A 22,179-nucleotide genomic window follows, 5' to 3' on the forward strand; every position below is an offset into this window, starting at 1 on the left:
TTATCAGTTCTCATGTAAACTCTGGGGTTCAAGACACCACAGTGGTCCCAGAAGCCACTGGAAAATTCACACTGAGGGATGGAAAGACCTGTTGCATTTTCAACGGGGATGGTGACACCTCCGCCCTGTGGGTTCTGTGCGCCGCCACCACAGTGACACAGACAAAGGGCAGAGTTCCTGTGGAAACACTTACAGTGCGATGCTTCTGATCAAGTCGGGTCTTTGAAAAAACACAAAGGCTTCATTCGCCCCAACAATAGGGAGTAATGAAGCCCAGTGGAAAGACTGGTCTGGAGCCAGTGAGTGGGATTCCAACTAAGTCAAACATTGACTGTCCTTAGACAGAGATAAAAAAAAAAATCTCTCATTAACTGAGAGATAAAGCCTGAAGATAGGTAGGACACATTCGTCAGACTTCTAGAGAGGTGCTTACTGATTAACTCATCATCAAGGGTACCTCTCCCAGCCTTATCTCACGTTAGAAAATGACAAGCCACAACCATCTGCATCCTTAGGAATAGAGAGAGTATCATTATACGATTTTTAAAGTGCCATCCACCTTCGACATCTTTCTGTGTGCATTGAATTAGCAGTTTGGGCGTAAGCAGGGCCTTCTCTTGTAAATCAGTTTGGCAGTCCAGTTCAGAACAAATGAACACCTAGAACTGTCTCTCTGCCCATCCCATAAGGTACCAGAGCTGTACTACAGAGGTAGGTATCAGGGTTTACAAGGATATCCCCCACAAGGGTACCCACATGTCTCCCAACTACCACAGAGACTTCTGTCAACTCCAGCAAAAGAAAAGAACCCTTTCTCATGCCTGCCTTCAAGGTGTCCAATCCAACTGACATCCTGGGCAGCTGTGCTGTGTCGGCCTTAAACATCTGCCATTGTCAGAGAGCCAGTTTCTACCAACAGCATGACCTGGGCACATGTACCTGCTGAAGGCACTCAGCCAGTATCTGCCTGGTAAAAAGAAAGACAGGTACAGGAAAAACTCCACGTGATAAATTTAAATCATTGAATGAAGAGGAGGAAAGATATATATATATATCTATCATCTTCCACCTGGTTAATACCGACCTCCCCTGGAGACTAACTCCAGGACCCATTTCCTACAAGAAGTGCCCCCTGCATGCTCAGAGGTACAATCCCCTGGCTCTCTATTGACATTTCTATCCTGAACTCAGTCATCTATGATGACATCATGGGTCTGTTCTGTCCCTCCAACCCTAGGAAAACCTCCATGAGATCCTCCAAAGAGCACCTGACCTGCTCTCCTGTCTTAGGAGAACCTAAAGCACCTGTAGAGATGTGTGTGCTCAGGCTTGTTTGTGGGTGTTACACAGGGAGGGACATTTCTTCTTCAGACCCTCCTGCACCCCACCAACCATTACACAAGTCCGCTCCCCTCCTCTTCCAAAAGTTATGACAGACAAAGCAACTGAAAGGAGCAGAGGTAGGAAAAGCTCATCTGTGCATGAACTGCAACACCAGGCAAGTGCGAGGAGGGACAGAGGTGGCCAGGGCCAGCCTACGGGGTCTTCCCCGGCAGCCTGAGTGTCACGGGGACAGGATTTATTTAGAAGATCTCCAGAAGAAAAGCTGTTAGTGTAGAGCCTTAGGAAGCTCCTTGGGGCAGCCCTGAGGATTCATCTGAGATAGTAAAACTCTTCTGTGAAGAGAGTTCTAAAACTGTATCAATTACCCATACAGGTTATAAAGATACCAAAAGGTATGGTACTGACAGAAAAGGGGAATTCACACGGCAAGCAGTTTGCAACACAATTGGTTAGAATCCATCAATAAATGAACTGGGTGAAGACAGAAGGGAGGATACAGGCACAATGGCTCCTGGCTGACTGGAATGATGGTGAGCTCTGATGGGAAAAGGGCAGAGGAGTGGGGTGATCGTGAGGTGTGAGTGAGTGTTTAATTGTGAACTTGTTGGCTTGGAGACATTTAAAGGATGCCCAAGTGGGTCTATGCCATACTTTTCCCCTCTTCCTTATCCTGTTGTGGGAGGAGGGAGGCTAAAGGAGACAGGATAGAAAGCCCTTTGCTTTGCCCTCTGTGAACCTGCCTATTGCTAGAAGCAGAAGTCACAGTCAGCAGGAAAGATGGGACATGGGGTGTTTGAGCCCCTGGCACAAGAGCAATACAATCTAGGGCATAAAAGAAGGCAACGCCATCCGGAGTGTGTAAGATTCTGACAACGGAAGGAGCTTACTTCGTTAAGGGGGCAAGCACGGGAGCATCAGTACTTAGATGTCTGATGTGTGGCGGAAGAGGTGAGAGAAATAAAGAGTACAACATCCCAGCGAGAAGCACTGGAGAAACACAGTACCCAAAGTACAAAGAGAAAGGGAAAGAAGTAGCCATGCAGATAAGTAACAAGTAGCAACCTATGGGACACCAGGGGTTCTGTTGGCGCCAAGACCTCAGGCCTCATCTACAGGAAGGCTGAGTGCTGCGGGAGAGACTGGAGAGAAGGCTCTTCAAAGTAGTTTCTCTTTGGGAAAAAGATGGAGAGACATTGTTGCCCACTTCAGAAGAACAGCAAGCCAGGCCTAGACCTGGCTGGGTCAGCTAGCCAGCTAACGCCAGGGAGGCTGTTCGGGAGGCCCGGGATGCTTCAAATGAAGTGGGAAGGAGGTCCGTCTAGAGAGAGCCCAGAGGGGATCCCACAAAGCAGCAGGGAGGAAGGTGGCCCACCCCAGGACTGCCAGCATCTGAAGTCAGCATCTGAAGCAGATGACAGTCTGCAGGTTTGTGAAGGTGGTCACCCTATGGACTCCAGCCTTCTCGGAGAGGAACACTAGAGAATGTATTTGAGAGCTGGGGAAGAAACACATTTTCCCCTAGGTTAACTCTGGCTCTAGCCTAGGACCTTCCTGACCGGCGGCCTGCCTGGGTGAGAGGAAGGTCAGGAAGTGAAGAGTCCTGCCTAAGTCTGAGGAGAGCTCACTGGTAGGCGAGGAGCTCAAACTTGGGGAAGACTGAAGCGTCTACCAGTTCCCTGGGGTGGTTTCTTCCTATTGACATGATCTCCACTGGCACACAGCTCTTCAAAACTATGACGGAGAGCTAAAGACACTGCCACCAGGCCTAACACCCTGGATTCGATCCCTGAGACCCTCAGGATGGAAGGAGAGAATGTATTCCCACAAGTTGTCACGTGCATGTGCCATGACACACAGGTATCTACATGTGAATACACACACACACAGAAAAGAAGTTCATGAACCTAAGTTTTTAAAATTTTTAAACAGTGATAACAGAAAGACTACTGATGAAAGGGGTCATGTGATATCTTGACAGAAATGACTACCCAGGACCATTATTAGTCTTTTCTAATTTAAAAGAAAATCGTGAGTCACAACGAGTGATGGACGGCTGTACTCCTGGCACACGAGGCTAAGACAAGACACCGACTCTACATGTGAGGCCAGTCTAAAAGGCAGACAGTGTTGCAGAGCAGGACCCTGACTAAAAGAATACCCTAATACTATTAAAAATTACTAAGTGTCAAAATTTTATATGCATAAGTCCTACAGAGTCAAATTATAACAAATGGAGTCAAAATGACCCCTGAAAACCTCAGTTCTGAAGAGAAATGCAAACTAGAGGACTGAGGCAGCAAACTGAACATCTCCTGAAGAAGGGGTAGCTCAAGGACAATGAGTCTAAATGTCAGCCATCCCTTCACAGCTATACTTCTGCGGACTCTGTGCCTCTCACAGGTGCCTATTCTTGAGAGACCTCTTAATATATTCTGGTTCTCTGATGCAATAGACAGTGTTTAACCTTTCAACTTTTCCTATTTTGAAATCTACATTCTATCACCCAAACTAAGTTATTAACATTTTATGGGAGGACCAGGACACTGGCAAGTCATTTTTTTGCACCATTTCACCCATTTACACAGTCAAGGGAACAAAATTCATCCTGGAATAATTCCTGGGGCTTCTCCAGACCTCACTCATGCCCGCCCCAAAATGTACTGCTATCTCCATCAGAAAGATGTATCTCTAAAGGAAACCTTTCAGCTCACAGGGTAGAATCGATGGTGCTTAAGTCCCAATTCTGACTCAAGAACTGAGAGCAGTGAAGAATTTCTTCCTTCTACGACTCCCTGCAAAAACCTTACCACATCAGGGCAGGCACTTCACCAGATGCCGAGATGAGCCTGAGGGTCCCAGTGTTTGCACAGAGAACACTGCTTGGGGCTGAAAATAGCAAGGTCATCACCAAAGCCAGGGCAAAGAGCCATACACACACATTCTCATTCACTCCAGACATCTGCCCCAGCAGCACCACAGCAAATCAATATATCCACAATCCAGGTACAGGGTATGCATGATAAAGAGGCTGAGGGGCCCAACAGGAACTCAAACAACACAAGCTTCATTCTCCCGGACTTCTGAGCAATTCAAACCTTACTGTGCAGTACTGGGGAGCAAATGGGCGTTTATTCTAGAATTTTAAAGGGGACAGCTCAGAAAACGCTAATGTAAAGCCAACTGAAGCCCAGAAGACCCAAAACAAGTGTCCGGACAACAGACAAAAGTACAGATAATCCTATTCGGAATGAGGGCTAAAAGCATTTCAAGTTTTCTAAGAACCAATCAGAACTCTTGGCTCCCTTGATTGATCCATAAACCCACATGCAAATGGCCCAGTTTTTAAACTGAAGTTTCCGTCCTTGAAAGCATGGCTGGGCAAGGCAACCCAATAAATATTAATTAGACTTCAGACCTGAATCAACAGAAACATCTTTTATTGTCAATTGGAAGGAGCTGTTCACCATCACCCCCTTAACTGCAACAAGCAAATGTTCACGTCAGCTCTTCAAAGGACTCCTTCAGTCTTCTGCAGCTAAACACTGTGACTTTATTTCTTCCTGGTTTGTTTTGCACTAACAGCCTTCGATAAATCCACTACCGAATAATTAAACCACAAGATCCCACTAATGACTTTCCGTCAACTAACTTTAGCTGGCTTTGTAGCTATGCATACAATGGAAACTTTGTTTTCCAATATTCCTTGAAAGATCTCTAAGTGGACACTTGTGCAGAATTTACCCCAGATCCCTAGGAACCCAGCTTTCTAGCTAAGTGGTTGCTACAAGTAGCTTATTGATTTCCATTACTTGCCCTCAAAGATAAAGCAAAAGAAGAAAGCTGCATTCAACCTCCCTTCTGACTCTAAAATTCTGTGTAAATAAATGCCCTGGGGAAAGGACCTGCACCCTTAGCTTTATGCAAGCATTAAGGGTGCAGGGGTGGCTGTGGCCGTGGCTTTAACAATAAGCTTTGTTTTCTATGTTGGTATCCAAGACTGCAATAAAGGTTTACATAAGTTCACCCTGAGTTCTCCATGACCATGTGAAGTAGGTACTGATAGGGATAGAAAACTGGGGCTAGGGGCCGGGCAGAGGGCTCAGTGAGGGAGGTTGTTGCCATAGCATGCAAACATGAGGATCTGAGTGTGGGTCCCCAACCCACAGGTGAAAGGCTGGGGTGCAGCAGCACACATGTAATTCAAGGGCTGGGAACCAGAAATAGTTGGCTCCATAGCTCCCATGCCAGCCTAGCCAATCGATGAGTTCCAGCTTCAGTGAGAGACAGACTATCCCAAAGAAAAGAGAGAGGGGGAGGAGGGGGAGAAAGAAAAAGAAAAAAAAAACATATCAAGGGCAAATTTTGGCCTCTTCTCTACAGGAAGACCCACACACACCACATACACACATAAACATACAAACTCCACATATATACAGACATATACAAAAAAACACACATATACACCACATACAAACATAGCGACACACAAAAAAAAACACAACAAGGAAAAGAAAGGAAGAATGATGAACAAATGGACAGACAGACAGATGGACAGACAGGCAAACTGGCTTGCAGGAGTTAGACAGCTCTGCTAACAGGAGGCAAAACTAAAAGTGAACCTAGATTCTTGCTGAAATCCAGGCATCACACCATGATGAACTGGTAGAGACTTGGGACAGAAGGCAGCTGTCTGACTGTGCCCTCGAAGCCTGCATCTGTGTGTCAGTAGTCCACAACTGCAGATTCTGCACGCCAGTTTGTAAGCCTTAGGCAAATTCTTATGTGCCTTTTTATACTCAACACAGGCTAAATGGATGTTCTGGGGTGGTGGAGGGGGCTGGGGGACTGGGGGTAAGGAGGTCAGAAACATAAAGGGAAAAATTATTGCAAAATAAACTTTATCCAAAACTATTTAAAACTGTCAAGAGCTAATTCATAAAATTATAGCCAGTGAATAGTAAGTGAATTTCCCAAAGCAAGCAAGAATAAACTGTATTTTCTTATTAAGAATCTTATGTCAATTAGTTAATTTTCATCTATAAGTTTATATTTTTATTAAAAACAGCCACCTTAGCACCTTAGCAACTGCACCACTACAAGTATCCTATCCCTTTAAATTATTAAAGCCTTCCCCTGATACTTAGGAGTTTACAGAAACAAGTGAGAGAATATAAAGGCTAGAGCAGTTCAGACTCTGGTTTCTTTCTCTACCACAGCTCTAGGCCTTCAGCCAGCGATCACGGACCTGAAGCTGGCAGACAGAAGCAGATCCTCGGGTTTGATAAGCAGAAGTTTCTCTGATGTCATCTGAGGAACAACCACAAGGCTGCCCCTCCCCCGCCCTGAGAAACTTTCCCATGGCCGCCTTGAAGTGCTGGTGCCCTAAACACAGTCTTCGGGGTGACTTTTGTTAGCCAGTGTGATTCTTTTCTGAATGCCACTGTCAACAAAGCATCCGCAGTTATTCTTTCTTGAGGGCCTACTGTGTGCTGGGCATGTTTAAGGTATGACATCTAACCCTGATCCCCCCAGAGATGGAAGGGACTTGTTACTTGCCAGCGTTGAGACAGTATCCCTGAGCTGGCTGGCTCCCACTCTCCCTCCCCTCTTCCTACCATCCTGACCTGGGTCTCACACACCAGGCTGCTCTGTCTCTGCCTGAGCACCTTGCTGTAACCTTCACACAGTTGTTTCTTATCATTGGTTGTGACTGAGATGTCACCTTCTCTGTGCACTCACTCTCCTCTCCAATTCTGGACAAACCAACTTTGACTCTCTCGATTAATACCATCCTGTTTTAATCTCACTGCAAATCTCTGTACAAGTTGTTATATTCCCTTCATCACTTGCTTTCTTGTCTTTTAAGTTTTATTATTATTATTATTATTATTATTCATGCCATCTCCTATAGCCCAGACTTGCCTTGTGTTTGTTATATGTTATATAGCTGAAGGTGACTTTGAATTTCCAATCCCTCTGACTCCACCTCCCAAAGACTGGCATTACAGGCAAGTACCACCATACCCAGTTAATACTGTGTTTGGCATCCAATCTGGGGCTACCTGCTTGCTAGGAAAGCTTATGCCAACTGAGCTCCTATCCCCACCTTTCCTTTATTGATCTCTCTGTGCAGACAACAGCTCTGTGAGGTTACGGTCCTGGGCTATGTAGACACTGCTACATGAGGCCCCCCTAGAACACACCTGGGCGCCTGGTGCCTGACTTGTGAATGACCTGGCATTTATACTACTCCACATAAGGGTGCTGTACAGAAAGAATGTTGGCCTAAAGTGCAGATGGCCAGATGGCCAGATTCTCACGCTCCCCCTATTAGCCAGAGGAGGGCTCCCAGATGATCTCCATTCAGCTCATATCCAACATCACCATGCTTGGTGAAAAGGACCCAAGCAATAGGAGACCCCAACTCTAAAGACAAGAGAAATGCAGAATTGCCACCCATGTCACTGATCTGTCTTGCACTTGCATCCATACACCACAATGCTATTACATCTCCCAAGGATGGCGAAGGGTTTGAGTGGAAGTTACGAACAGACAAACCCTACTCCATCTCACAGAGGAAAGTTAAGATCTTCAGAAGACACCAAACCAAGGTCACTCAACAAGGCCTAGTTTTGCTTTTTCTTTTCCTCTGCTGCAAACCTCAAAGCTCCCGTTCAAATACAGAGGCTTTTGAACACACCTAAATAACAAGACCAAAGAGGTCCTAAGGCAAGCCAGGAGGACCTACTATATTCCACCAGGAGCCAGAACTAAGAAAAAACAGAGCTTTCAAAGCACATCCTTAAAATGCATAGCTTCTCTCTGTAACTGACCAACTGTCTCCTAAGATTAATAGGAGGGAAGGTGTTTTCCAACACCAGGGACAAAGACTAGAACCACACCATGTGAGTTGTTAGGCCTAACGAAAGCCTGAGCTTTGATATGCTTCAAGTGGGCATTTTTACCTGACACTTTATATCATCTAAAGTCAGGAGTCCGAACCACTAATTAGGCACTAACTCCCAGAATATGGTCAGGAAAGCACAAACACGTTTTTTTTCCTAGAAACAGGTCTATAGCTTTTACCAATCAAGACACCATAATGGTTTCTGAGCCATCTGCTTAGCCTGAACCCTGCTCCCAACTCTTCAGCCACCATGAAACACAGACAAACATGTCAACATGTCCAAGAGACTTGTAGCCAGCAAATAAATAAACACATTTCCATTTAGAAAACCATGCTGATACATGACTTGGAATCAGAGGCCACACCATAGCACAGGTAAGTTCTGCAGACATGCAAGGGCAGCGCTGTGCCTGTACACGGGATAAATGTGACTTAAAAAAATAAAAACTGAAAATGCAGCCTGTGGTTTTAGCTTGTGCAGAGAATGAAGCCTAGGTCTGAAATTAGGTTCACAGGACTGAACAGACATGCTCATGCTGGCCCCAAATGACTTGGCTTATTAACGCAATTATGAGGGGCTCGTGCTGACCATGGTTCCGTGCTCTGGCAGATTTCTTCAAGCACAAACCAAACACCACTGCTAAACCATTTAGCATTTCTCTACCTGTGAGGTCGAATGTGTACAAGGGTAAAATACAAAACTGAAGATCTTTCCAAGAAGGCAGCAAGCAGTAAATGTGCTTCCGATGAGAGGCCTGTGGGGGTCTTTCAACCACACTCATCCCCGGTGCCTTGATGGTCAGGGCTCTGATTCACAGGGTCCTGGATAGTATTCAGCAAAACCTCCTGCCTTACAAAGTTCTTCAGCATAGCCTTGCAGGGTGATAGCCAGTACCCTTGGGCTCCCTCCTCCATCTAATTAAAACATCTGTCCTGCAAGTGATTTATTGTGTTGTCACCACCTAGGGTGGAGATATAGACCAGTGGCTACAGACAGTTCAAGACTACAAAGCTTTAATTACTCTGCTAATGAAAATCTATCAAAAGCTTAAACAGTGGGAGTCTCTCCTCCCTCCCCAGCCCTCCTCTCTGACATAAGGTAAGAGGGGCATAACTTAGAACTGCCCATAGAATAAGAAGTACATTAGTGTAAATTAAGAACTACAAGCACCTGGCTTGAAATGAATCTTTACCATAATTACTTCGGTCTGATTTTTAAGCCAAGGAGATAAAGCCAACATCACTGTTGATGCCGGACAAGTCATTTGGACACAGGCTCAATCCTCTCTGAGCCTGAGCAATTTATATTTGAGGCCAATTCAATTCACAGGAGTCACTAACTCTAATGAGACATAATTCACATTGACTGCTTTACCAACCCAGCTCCTCCCAAAGGGAGGAAATGACCGCTGTCTAAAGCAGGAAATGACATATAGAGTCGCCTACAGGATGGAGGCAGAGGCTATACAGATGGAATGGTCCTTAGGGAGATCCTGGTGTGATACGTTGGTGATAAAAGCCAGAAAGCTGAGACTCTGACAAGTGGAGATTTGCCTGAGATCCCAGCTGACAGAGGACTAAGTCACACACTGAGCACAGTTCTCCTCACTCGAGTTACAGCACAGCCCTCATAAATGCTGTACGCTGTGATCTACAAAACAAAGCGGGGTTTACCTAATATAAGCAAGCACTGGCTGCAAACCTCAGCACAATAATAAAATAAGACCCAAAGGGTCTTCTTCTAATGGGATAGTTCATCATTTCCAGTAAAAGTGAACTCCCCGATATAATTTCTGGGACATCTGCTTTTTTGAGTAAGAATACAGCTCTACAGATCTAAACTGGAATCTAGATAAATATCGATGAGTATATTTATAAATTAATGAATAGCTTACATGTATGCATAGTATACAGATCTTGAATGTGCTCATGTTTGTGTGTTCCACTTCCTGTGAGCACAGCAGCAATAATGCCTGAGCTGGAATTTCAGTTCCCACATTCCGAAAATGAAGGTATAGGCTATGGTGTCACCAGCTCGAACCCTCCTCCCAGGACTGAGAAGGCACTGAGTCAAAGGGTCTGCTTACATAACAGGGAGCGGTGGAGCCCGTGGCAAACTGGAGTGTCACAATACTAAATAGATCCTGGTTCTGTGTCAAAAGCATTTGTGCCAAGTACACCTTCAGGCTGCGTACAGGCGCATCCCCTGTCAGACTTACTGTAGTGCTTCGGACCTAGGTTCATTTTTCAGTTCAACTTCTATAACTCTCTTAAGATACATACAGAACTTGAGGTGCTGTATGAGTCCAATACAGTGTTAACTGCTTTCTGCCTGTGGAACTCACAGTATTTGCAAACTCTTTACAGATACCAAAACTTAATTCCTTCCCATAGTTTCCAAAGCCTCTAGGGGCAAGGGGGTCAGAGACACAGGAAGGCCTTTCACCTGTGATGTCTCCTGGAGAGCATCATGTCAGAAGTTCCTGTTCCTCCTGAGGAAGGATCTTTCCATCATTTAAGCAAAGCAGGCCATCCAGGGTTATCTATGTAAGAGTATTATAAATCATTTCCTCTTCCGTCCAGGAAAATGTCCTGTATTTCCCCCAAACCAGTTGGTTACCAATACCTGATGACTGGCCTCTTTGCTGTAATTTCCTGGCTGGTTTTGTTTATGGGTATCCCCATATTTCCATCCCCAATTTATCTTCTCATTGGAACTATGAGACCTACAAAGGAACAGGCTGTGTCTGTCTCGCCCGTGGACTCTCAAGGGTACACAACATCAGGCCCATAGCTCACTCTTCCATGGTGGGCCTGCCTAGCTGGGCATTACAGAGAGAAAAGTGTCTGTCACACTAGATACCTCAAGACCAAAAAAAGGACTCTGAACTGTTGCAGACCAGTTTCCCAGATGTCTGTGAGAGCCAACCCATTTACATTCCATTCCTTCAGGTCAGAGAAGGTTCTGTTGGCTGGTATTGTCTTTTATGAAGCCTGCAGGTAGGAATTAGCACTAAGGTTCCCACTCTGAAGCCTGTGGACTAGAGAGCAGGGAGACTTATGTCTCAAGAGGAAACCAGCAGCAAAACAAAGGAGAACATCCCAAACCAAATTAGAGACTGTAGGTTTCTCTGATCAGGCCTGAGAAACTGAGGAAGACTTTAAAGTTTCTGGGTGGCAACTGAGAAAGGCCACTTTGGTCATTATAACAGTAAGAGTGGAAAGCGGCTACTACGCAGGCTCCATCTTTTATTACATGCTAATAAAATTGATACACAATGAGGTATGCGATAGCCAACTGTTGCAAAAAATATAGAAAACCTGCAGAAGACCTCAGGGACTTCCCTCCTAACTGCTACCCACCTCATAAAAATTTGTCCACTTCTGCCACCACAAGATACCTTTTCAAATGCTCTTTAGATAACCACACTGCACAAGGGGAGATGATTCACACTCCACCCACCAACCTCAGTAGCTCTCCAAGGCTGAAGATACTCAGTTCTTGCATATGCCTCCAGACTTACCATGGGGCTCAAAAATTGCAACTGAAGGAAATTACCAGGTATTACCAATGTGAAAACCATAGACTTTTAGAATGAATCAAGCCGAGAATGTTCCATCTATGTTAGTTTGCTTGCTGTTGCTGTGGTAAAGACCACAACTAGAAACAACCTGGGGAATAAAGGGTTCATTTTGTCTGCATGTCACAGCCCTTTATTGAGGAAAACTCAAGGAAGGAATCTGGAGGCAGGAACTGAGGCAGAGGCCACGGAGGAACTCTGCTTGCTGATACATATACATATGCATACGCATACACATGCGCATACGCATATAATATACATATACATATAATATACATATAATACACATATATATATACACATACACATATACATATACCTCACAAGCACCTGCCCAGGGGTGGCTGGGCCCTCCTGTCCCAGAAAACTAACTAGCCTACCACGCATAGCATTTTCCATCTACTAATATATTTAATGGACATAAACATCCAACCCAATCTTTCAAGTTCATATGGGTATGCCATTGATAAACAGATCCAGCACTGGTTGGCTTAGAAGATGAACGAAATGTTTAAAGAAAGAGATATTACCAAAATACATACCCGTTATTTGGCACAACATCACATAAAACTTCTTTCTTTTATTTATTTGGGTTTTGTTGTTGTTGTATATATTTGCTTATTTTAACAAATATCTGGTGTCACATACCACATGTTCACAGTGCTGGGATCAGAAGATAACCCTGATCCCCAAGACCTTGCACTCTACAGGAGGAAGATGTGAGGGCTAACAGTGTAGGTCAGTGATGGAGAGATTAGCTAGCATGGGTGAAGCCCTGGGTTCAGTCACCAATACTGAAAACCTAGGAGAGCTATAATAAAGAAGTTGATTAGCAAAGTGATCTCAGAGAGTGGTAAGAGCAGAGACAGGGACGGTGCTCCTGAGGAGGCAGAATCCATCCCAGCCAGAACCTACATGAACGACAAAGCAACCAGCCCTCCTAGAGCAAAATCCATCTCCTGATGAAATGGAAGGACTAGAAAGCTCATTCCGATGGTGGGACAGACCCCCTAGAGAGTCTAAATCACATTCCCCTAAAACACCGCAAGCTAGTCAATGCTAGCCGCTCCTTACAGCTGCCTCAGGAGGAACAAAAATCAATCATGAGAATTAATAACCACTACAAAGCACAAAAGAGAAGAAGCCAAGTGATAGAAAATATAGAAGAATTTGGGTGTAAAAATCTCATGCCCTTGTGTCCAGCAGTCAGGTCAAGAGACAGTCCCTGGCTGCCCACAGGGCACCAGGAGGCTTCAGCTGACAGGACTGTCAAAGGGGTATCTCAAAGAGAAACTGAGAGAGCTGCTCTTCATGGCCACACAGAACAGAATGTCTTCAGGAGGCTGAACAGGAAAAGAGGCTGGGATGCGGCCAAGCAGGTCCTTCCTTCCTGAGGGGCGCCAAGGTCTTTCCATGACGCAGCCTCCTGCTCCTCCTGCCTCCTGCATGCCCTCTACACCCAGCATCAAGTTTTAGATATCAGGGGAGTCAGAAAACAAGGGCCAATAAACACCAGGGGGAAACCGGAAATGGTGCCTTAACCAAACTCTGAATATTCTGGAGTCTTAAGACATTATACAAAACAAACAAGTTCCAGAAGAAGCAGAAAAAAAAGAATGCAAGTGATAATCAAGACAATAAAAGTGTCCAAAAATTAACTTAATACCCTTGCTCTATTGGGTTTTGTTTTTCTAGGCTCCTGCTCTGAAAGAACAGTGCAGCCTCTGCCTCCCAGACTCGGAGGCTGGCTCAAAGCCGTCATCATTAGAACCCTTTTCACACTTTCCTCAAAATAAAGATGATAAACCTTGATGGTTTGTCTACAGTCTTCTTGAGGTATGACTGAAATACAAGGCGAGGCACATCTATAAAGTGAACTACTTGGTGAGTTCTTGGTCTTAGTGTGAGTTCATCATCACTGTAAAAATAGTAAATAATTTACCTGTCCCCAGAACGCCCCTGTGCCTCCAATATCTATCCCTCATTCCTAGACACCCACAAATGTGCTTCCTGTCACCATGGGCTTAATTTCATTTTCCAGAACTTTGCATGAATCGAATCCTATAATAATGTTCTTTGGGGGAGGGGGATGTGAGAGCCATGGTTGTGGCCAACCCACAGGGAGGATTTCCTTTGAGATTCACCCACGTTGCTGCCTGTATCACTAATCCATGTGTTCTGACTGGCACGGCGATTTATTTACACATTCCTCCTCTTTGTTGCACATGAGTTTCCGGTTTGGGAGCTGTCACGGATGAAACCACGGTGGATGATCATGCACAGGTTGTATTGTGAATGGTTTGATCTGTCTTGGTAAACACATGCGTAGGTAAATCATACATTGTTCCGTTTTCTAAGAGGACTGCAGCTGTGTGGGAGAGCTACAGTTGTTCCCTTCCTAGCCTATACTTGTGACTGGCAGGGCACTGACTCTGGTCTTTCCAGGGGGGATAGAGTGATATTTTGTTTTGTTTGTATCTGGATTTCTTTAGTGATTAGGATTATGGGGTCTATTTTAATATGCTATTTACACAAAAGTATTTATTCAAATACTATGCCCTGTTTTTAAATTGCACAAATTGGGTGTTTTCTCATTACTGTTGAGAGTTTAGAGTTATTTTATTTATTTGTGTTGCCAGTACTTTGCCTAACTTACATTGTACAGTTATCTGAGTTATCTGCTCTCAGACATTGGTTTGTGTTTTCATAATGCTAGACATCTTTTAAGAAGTAATGTTTAAATCTGACAAAGCCCAATCCTAATAACTGGGGCTTTGGGGTTGCTATTTTTCTTCCTTTATTATTTATTTATTGGCTGAACTCAAAATTATTACTATTTTCTGCTATAATTTCTTACAGAAACCTTACAGGCTCTGATTGCAGGTCTATAGCATTTAGAATTAACTCTGTACATGGTGTGGGGTAGAAGTCAAAGCCTCTGCTTCTCCACAGGGCTACACACCCTGGCCATTTATTGAGAAGACTGACATGTTCCCCCACTGAACTAACTTCTGGGCTCTTTTAGTCAAAATCTAACTGATGGTTCATGTGCAGATCTGTTTCTGGATCCTTCTGCTCCACTGGCCTGTGGTAACACTACAACAGACTCTAAAATCAGAGAGTGCAAATCCTCCCATGTGTTCTTTTTAAAATTAATTCCCAGACCAATATAGGTCCTTTGTATCTATCTCTATATAATTAGCATTCGTCTGTCAATTTCTATGACTTCTTGAGATCTCGACTGAGACTGCTCTAAATCTACTATGTTTTGGAAGAGCAGAGTTCTTAATAATTCAGAATCCTTCCAGCCATGAATACATCATAGTCTCCATTTCCTTGGCTCTTTATTTCAGCAATGTTTTATCATTTCCACTGGAAAAGTCTCACATCTATTTTGTCTAATTCATCCAATTTTCATCTTCAATTTTCTTACAAGTGATATATTAAAAATAATTTCAGTTTGCTAATGATATAGGAACAGTTGATTTTTGTACACTATTTATTATTTTGGACCCTGCAAACCAGCTAAACTTGATTGTTGGTCTTCCTTTTTTTTTCTGTAAATTAAGATGGTTTTACTTCTTCTGTGAACTACAAGCATTTTGTTTCTTGAAACTTCCTATTGCACTCTTAGACAGTGGAAAGAGCAACACCCTTGCCTTGTACCTGATCACAACAGAAGATTACTCTGTCACCAAGGTGTCCCTGTAGATTAGCATAGACAGACACAGCCTCTACACTACGAAGTTTCTCTCTGTTTCTAACTTGCTTAGGAACTTTATCCTGAATGCATTGCTCATTTTCTCCAATGCTTTTTCTGTATCTATTGAGGTGAGCATACAAGCCTTCATTTTGACCCTGTCCACAAGAGGCCTGGTAGTTCTACAAACATTCAATCTGCCTTAGAGTCCTGGATATAGTCCTCCCTTGGTTATGGTACGCTCTCTACTCGACACAGTGTTGGATTTAACTGACTAAAATTTAAAGCATCTAAGATCAGGAAGGATGATGCTTGCTTGCCTGCAGGTACTTTTGCCTTGCTTTGTAATGTCTTCATTGTATTTTGGTATTATTTCAAAGAATGAAGTAATCTGTTTCATTGCCTTTTATTTTCTGAAAGAATCTGTATAAAGCAGTTAATAATTCATGTTTAGTGATCATAAAATTACTTAAGATATGTGAGGGGAATTGGGCAGTTTCTGTCTTTTCAAGCTATGTGCATTTCGTCTGAGACGCAGAGCTCACTGGAGTAACGCCTTTTGTAACACACCCACAGCCCCGTGGTCCCATAGTAGGCTCTACAGCGCTATTCTCCTCCTTATTCCAAAAGTTGGAAACCTGCGACTCGACCCCTCTTATCACCTGCATTCAAGCTTGAGGCTTATCATTTGAAAAAAGGAAAGACTCTGCTTTTTCTTTGTGGAGTTCCTGTTTTCTACTTGGCCAAGTTCTGTTATCTTTACAAACTTCCTTATTCTAGGCTCCATCTGCTTCTTCAGGTTCAAGGTGAAAACACAGATCTTTGACTTGAGGTCTTACCAATTTCAGTGTTTAATATGATCAGTTTCCATTAAAGAAAAAAATTACTTGCATCCCATTCTCTTATCGTATATATAATGAATAAAGTGAGTGTACAATTAATAAAAATGTACTATGCTGGGCTTGGCACCAGATATACATTTTGCTAAAACAGCTCTTTGCCTTGTTCCCACCGCAGAACACCAACAAACTCATATTAAAGCCAGAATAACTGGTTACCGTCTTCATACTCGGAAAGTGTCTCGGGCGGTGAAGCATAGAGAAGATCAGGGTCTGCTCTAATGAGAATAAAAAGGCTGGTTTATGATGAACTCATGGTTACATCCCTTCCTGAGGCTCCAGCAATTGCTGGATCTTTTCTTTTTTAAGTCAACAATTCGCAGTTCCACTAGTAACCAGAATAATTTTTACTCTTCCACTTCATCTATGAACAAATTGCACATTTGAATTTGATATTCAAATGCATTTCTACAGTCTATAAGAGATATTTTGAAGAATATTCTTAACAAGTAAACATTCTAGTCATATTATCCTCAGTTTCAAAACACTTAGAACCACACACACACACACACACACACACACACACACACACACACTGAAAGACATATATGCCATCTAAGTAAATATAAACCCATGACAAATCACTGGCTCCAACGTCATTTAAATGCTGGTCCTATCCTACCATTAAAGTTTTCCAAAATGCCACCAGTGGGCCCTATTAAACATCTAGGCAGAATGTTAAGTAATACAGATCTTTGAACATCCCCTGCAACAATAAAGAGCTGCATGCCCTCCCTAGCTAGCCCTACACTCAACTTTCTTTTATCAGAGCCCCATGTCTAGGTCTTCCTCTATGCTCCACACTCACAAACCTAACTATTTTTTCTGTCAGCTAGGAAGTCTATAAGTACCAATGCTGGAGGCCCATGCCCAGAGGCTCCTATCTAGTTTATTTTAAAGTAGAGGTGTTTAAAAGCTCCCACGGGATTCAAATCTTCAAGCTAATCTAGGCTGTCTCCAGCACAACATGCTTATCACAGCTGATGGCCAGCCGGTACCACCAAACTCCAGCACCCAATTCCTCTAGAGATTTGCCCAGCCTAAGTCCTAACCAAAGACTTAAGTCACAATTCACATACTCAGTTCAATTCTGTGTCTGGAAATTCACAGAGAAGCGTGTAAACTTATTTGGGAAACTGAGGCAAAAGGATTGTCCCAAGGTCAAGCCAACCTGGGCTACTGTGTGAGAGACCCTGTCTCAAACCAACATCAAAGTTAATTTTTAACTGTATTTGATTGGATCCCATCTAACCCATTACTAAATTCCAAAAAAGAAAAAAGAAAAAGAAAAGAGAAGAGAAGAGAAGAGAAGAGAAGAGAAGAGAAAGAGAAGAAAAGAGAGAAAAGGAGAAAGAAAGAAAGTTAGGTCGGGTGAAATTAATCCCATAGTTTGATAACTAAAGTTAAACAATTATGGGTTTTTTTTTTAATTTCTATTTAAAAGGTGAATGTTTACAAGCCTTCTGTACTATTACAGAATATATGGTGAAATTAACAACGCTCCAAAGTATAAAATACGTATCTCCATGAGTCTTTGTCTCTCTCCATCCGGTTCTACTACATGTGAATTTCAAACAGATTCTGAATAACGATTCACCTCGGTTCCAAATCCACTCCTGTCAGAACTAAGACCATTATTAAACTCTAGAGTCTTTACCGCACACTACACTTTGCCAGACCACTTCGTTGTAATTATCATTTTAGCATCTCAGAGTGGGCACAATAACCCAGCATCACAAAGACAGAGTGAGGATTAAGACCTATGGGCGTTCTGGCGCTGTGTGAGGCACTCTAGAAATTTACAGTAGAAATTCTATCTCCAGGGAACTATGGGAATGGCAGTGACTTGTAAGAAGTTGCTGCAGCTGAACGTCAACTCAGAGGGAGGACATCCAAATATAAGGTATTCTGGACACCTCTTCGCAGAGAAATAGTTTGGAAACACTAGTCCAGCACCCATACACCCTAGGCTGACTGAACTTGAGAGCAAACACAGAGAAGTTTTAAACCTCCCCCCCACCAATCCACACCGCCCACCCCTGCCCCCAACCTCCAAAGGAAAAGCTAAACAAAACTCTGCCAGAGTGCAAAGCCATGCACTCACTCTGATCCCTGCCAGTGTAGCTTTTGTACCTCTGGGATGTAATGGATGTGCATGCTGAAACACGTGTGCAGGTCTGTATGGCTGAACCAACATGCATCCATAAACACTATGAATAATACTCGCGAGAATGTATGGCTTTCTCCTAAGAAGTGTTTGAAGCACTTGACTCAAATCATATCACTTTCATATCGCCCCTTCTCCGCTTTTCTTTATCGACCGGTGGGCTGAGATTCCTAAACCCCCTACCCCTAGAGGAGGGAGATGGAACTCTGTATCACTATGGGGTTTCCCCTAAGAGCAAAGTCCGGGTCCACAAAGAGGACGGCTTCCCAGAGTCACACCTGCCTGCGCCCGCATACACCCACAGCTGTCGCGTCAACAGTGCAGGCCACCTGGGAAAAGCCCAAAGTCTAGAGGGAATTCCTTTCCCAGCAGGGCGATGAGGAAGGGGGACACTGACGAGATTTGAAAATTCAAAAGAGGAAAGGTCCAGCAGACATGAAGGGGCGAGGCAATCGCTACTTACCCAGCCCTCGAAGGTGTCCGAGGTGGCCGCCGTGCGCAACAGCTCCTGGAACTGCAGCGTGCAGTTGGCCACAAAGTGGTCATAGCCCAGGGGCGTCTCGTGGAAGACGGCTAGCTCCAGGTGGCCGCCGTCCGTGACATTGGCGCAGAACTCCTCATTGTAGGTGGGTTTGTTGGTCTTCTGCTTTGTGCTGGTCTGGCCCACGCGTACCTGGTCTACGCTCACCGTCAGGTAGGGGTCCAGCAGCTGGTGGCCCTTTTTGAAGAGCGAGTGCCGCAGGGACCAGCGAGTGGGCTGCAGCCCTACAGCCTCTCCGATGCGGACCCTCAGATAGCCATTGAACTTCATCGTGCCGGACGACATGCCGGCGCTGCTGCCGGAGCCCCGAGGGGGCCGCGCTGGCTGGCACTGAGGAACCGGGAGCCCGGGCTCAGGGCAGTCCTCTCCGCAGCCACGGGCGTGGAGGCAGCTCCCGGGAGAAGCAGCGCCCGAGCCCCCTGCGACCGGCCATTCCGCCTCCTCCAAGGGATCTTCCCCTCCCCTCCTTCCCTCCCGCCCTTTCTCCTTAGGTGGAAAGGAGGGGAGCCGGGCTCCGAGCCCTCGGCGGGCTGCTGGGCTCCCGACCGTCCTCCCGGAGCGCGCGGGGCTCGCCCCTTCTCCGGGGCCGGGCAGACAGTCTCCCCGGAGAGCAGGAGCGACCCGTCCGGCTAGCTCCAGCTTTGGCGTCTCTGCCCCCGCCTCCGCCCGCTCCTCCTGCCCCCGCCTCCGCGGACTCACGCTCTCCCCCACTCGGCGAGCCGAGAACCAGGAAGCAGCAGCAGCAGCCACCGCCGCATCCCGGGCCGGAGCTGCGCGCCGCCAGGCTCCAAGTTCTCAGAAGCCCGGAGCGGGCTGCCACGCCTTCCGGACCCCGGAGGCGTGGCGCGCCGCGGGCAGCCGGGCTTTGCGGGGTCGGTGCCAGGTAATACACGGTGGAGGGAGCCCGCACTCCCCACCCAACCCAGGGGCGGTTCCTGCCCTGAGTGCTCGCCGATCCCTGTTCTGGCGGCTGGGTTGGCGGTGTGTTTCGGGCTGGAGGCAGCCCTAAGGGATTGGACAAAAAGAAAGAATTCCAGGCCCACCGCCAGCAAGCACCTGAGGCGTGGGAGACAGCGGGGGGGGGGGGGGGGGGGTAGTTGGCAGAACCGGAGGATGCGGAAGATCAGCTACAGGGAGCCCCAACTCCTACCCTAAGTGGTGGCCTGGAGACCCTGCCCGAGGGTAGCAGAGCCCTAGCCAGAGGCGGTGCGGTGGGGAAGGGGAGGTCCCTTTCCTAATCTTTACCTGGCTGGCTCATCCTAGGTTCAGTTTAAGACTCATCCTGTTTATGCTCCTTTTCTGCAGAGAGTAATTAGTTGTTTTGTTTGTGTTTCTTTTTAATAGGGCAATGGTGATGATGGGAATCCTGTACTCCTTCCTCCGAGGGGTGTGTCACTGCACAAAGAGCAGGAAAGATTGGTTCTGCTGGAGGCAGACAAGGCCAAGATGTAATAAGTCTCTTCCTCCGCGAGAGGTGGTTCCTGGTCCACCTAGTCCTGCATCATAAGGGCAGGAAAGTGTTCACACGCGCCACCCTGACACACAGTGGCTTAGGAACTGCCTCTTCTAGGAACAAACACTTTAGGTTGTTATTGTCAGACTGGGCAGACCCTGAGTTCACCCTTCTCATGGCATCGGCAGGTTTTATGCCCTAGGAACACCTTTTGGTCTAATCCATTCTACCCCCCTGAGGGCCAGCCACAACCAATATGTCTCCCATAAAGTCTAGGCCATTCTTAAGATTCTTAAGGGCACTCGCCGTACTGGTCCTTACTAAACAGGTTGGTCGTCTGTTCCCTTTCTAGCCCTGGTTTGGCTTGCTGAGAAGGGTCTGGGCAATTTCACATTAGTGAACTGAGGCCTCACTAGTAACAACTTCACACCAGAGGACGAAATGGAGGACAGTGGGCTGCCCGGGAAGGCCTCTCTTGGAAATACCAAGGCTTCCTGGAAAGAGTGGAGCGAGGAAGCTGAGGGTCACTTCAGTTCAGGCAGAGCTCTGGAAAGTAGGCTAGCAAACGGTGGAAGGAACCGGAAGGGAAGAGGTGGAGCCCACTGGGTGAAATCAACTGTCTCCCTTCCTAAAGAGCTGGACCTGACTCTTCCAACGAGCTGCCAGCTAGCCTTAAGAACCGCTGAGGGGCATGGCGGTGGTGGCGCACGCCTGTAATACCAGCACTTGGGAGGCAGAGGCAGGCAGATTTCTGAGTTCGAGGCCAGCCTGGTCTACAGAGTGAGTTCCAGGACAGCCAGGGCTATACAGAGAAACCCTGTCTCAAAGAAACCAAAATCCAAAACACCAAAAACAAACAAACAAACAAACAAAAAGAACCACTGAGGGCCGATGTTCATCTTCATTATAAGAAGATTGTCCCAAAATGAAGAGGAGCTACACAGCAGACCTGGTGTTGGGGTTGATGGAATGTCAGACATTCCATGTTCACCCTGCCAGGCACCAGGATGGGCAGCGGCAGGACAGCCAAGTGCCCGATACTCCTGCGGGACCTAGAAACAACCAAGAGAAACATTACGCGTGGCAAGTGAAGGAAAGGAAAGGGCCAGGGGTCCTAACACATGGAATCCCTGGGGATGGGTAGAGATGAATCCTCTGAGGAAGTGAGCAGCAGGGATGAGTCCGAGAAGCAGCCGCACGGTCTGACATGTCTGAAGAAAGCACCGGGTAGCTGGAGATAGGAAAGATGGGAGTCAGATGGGAGTCAAACCTTCCTAGGCAGCTGCCGCACTGCCAGGCTGGGGCTGGGGAGGGGACTCAAAAGAAAGTCCATGGACGTTCCCTGTGAGAAATATTAGCGCCCAGGAAGCTGTTAAGCAGAGCCAAGGCAGGATGAGATTTATGGATTTAAAAATATTTCTTGGCCCATGCAGCCAAGCTACGGAAAGAAGAAGTCTGAGTGGAGAGGGACCTGTGAGGAGGCTGCTGTTGACCGGGACTTCCGGGGGTTGATGGAGATGAAGAGAGCTGGGTTGATTTGAGGACCGTTAATAGCATGGACAGGTTTGGAGGCTGGATCGAACGGAG

The 22,179-nt window shown here is 45.9% G+C and overlaps 1 protein-coding gene across 1 annotated transcript in view; it reads right to left on the reverse strand.

Moving 5' to 3' along the window:
- The window catches only part of Prkch (protein kinase C eta), a 203,050-nt gene extending 183,241 nt beyond the window's left edge, over positions 1–19,809 (reverse strand). Inside the window, exon 1 of the mRNA XM_052185667.1 lies at positions 19,062–19,809. Coding sequence (XP_052041627.1) covers positions 19,062–19,424 — 363 coding nt within the window. The 5' untranslated portion in view covers positions 19,425–19,809. The remainder of the gene's footprint in view (positions 1–19,061) is intronic.
- Positions 19,810–22,179: the final 2,370 nt, after the last annotated feature.

The sequence above is a fragment of the Apodemus sylvaticus genome, chromosome 6, assembly GCF_947179515.1.
Source record: "Apodemus sylvaticus chromosome 6, mApoSyl1.1, whole genome shotgun sequence".
NCBI classification, from domain to species: Eukaryota; Metazoa; Chordata; class Mammalia; order Rodentia; family Muridae; genus Apodemus; species Apodemus sylvaticus.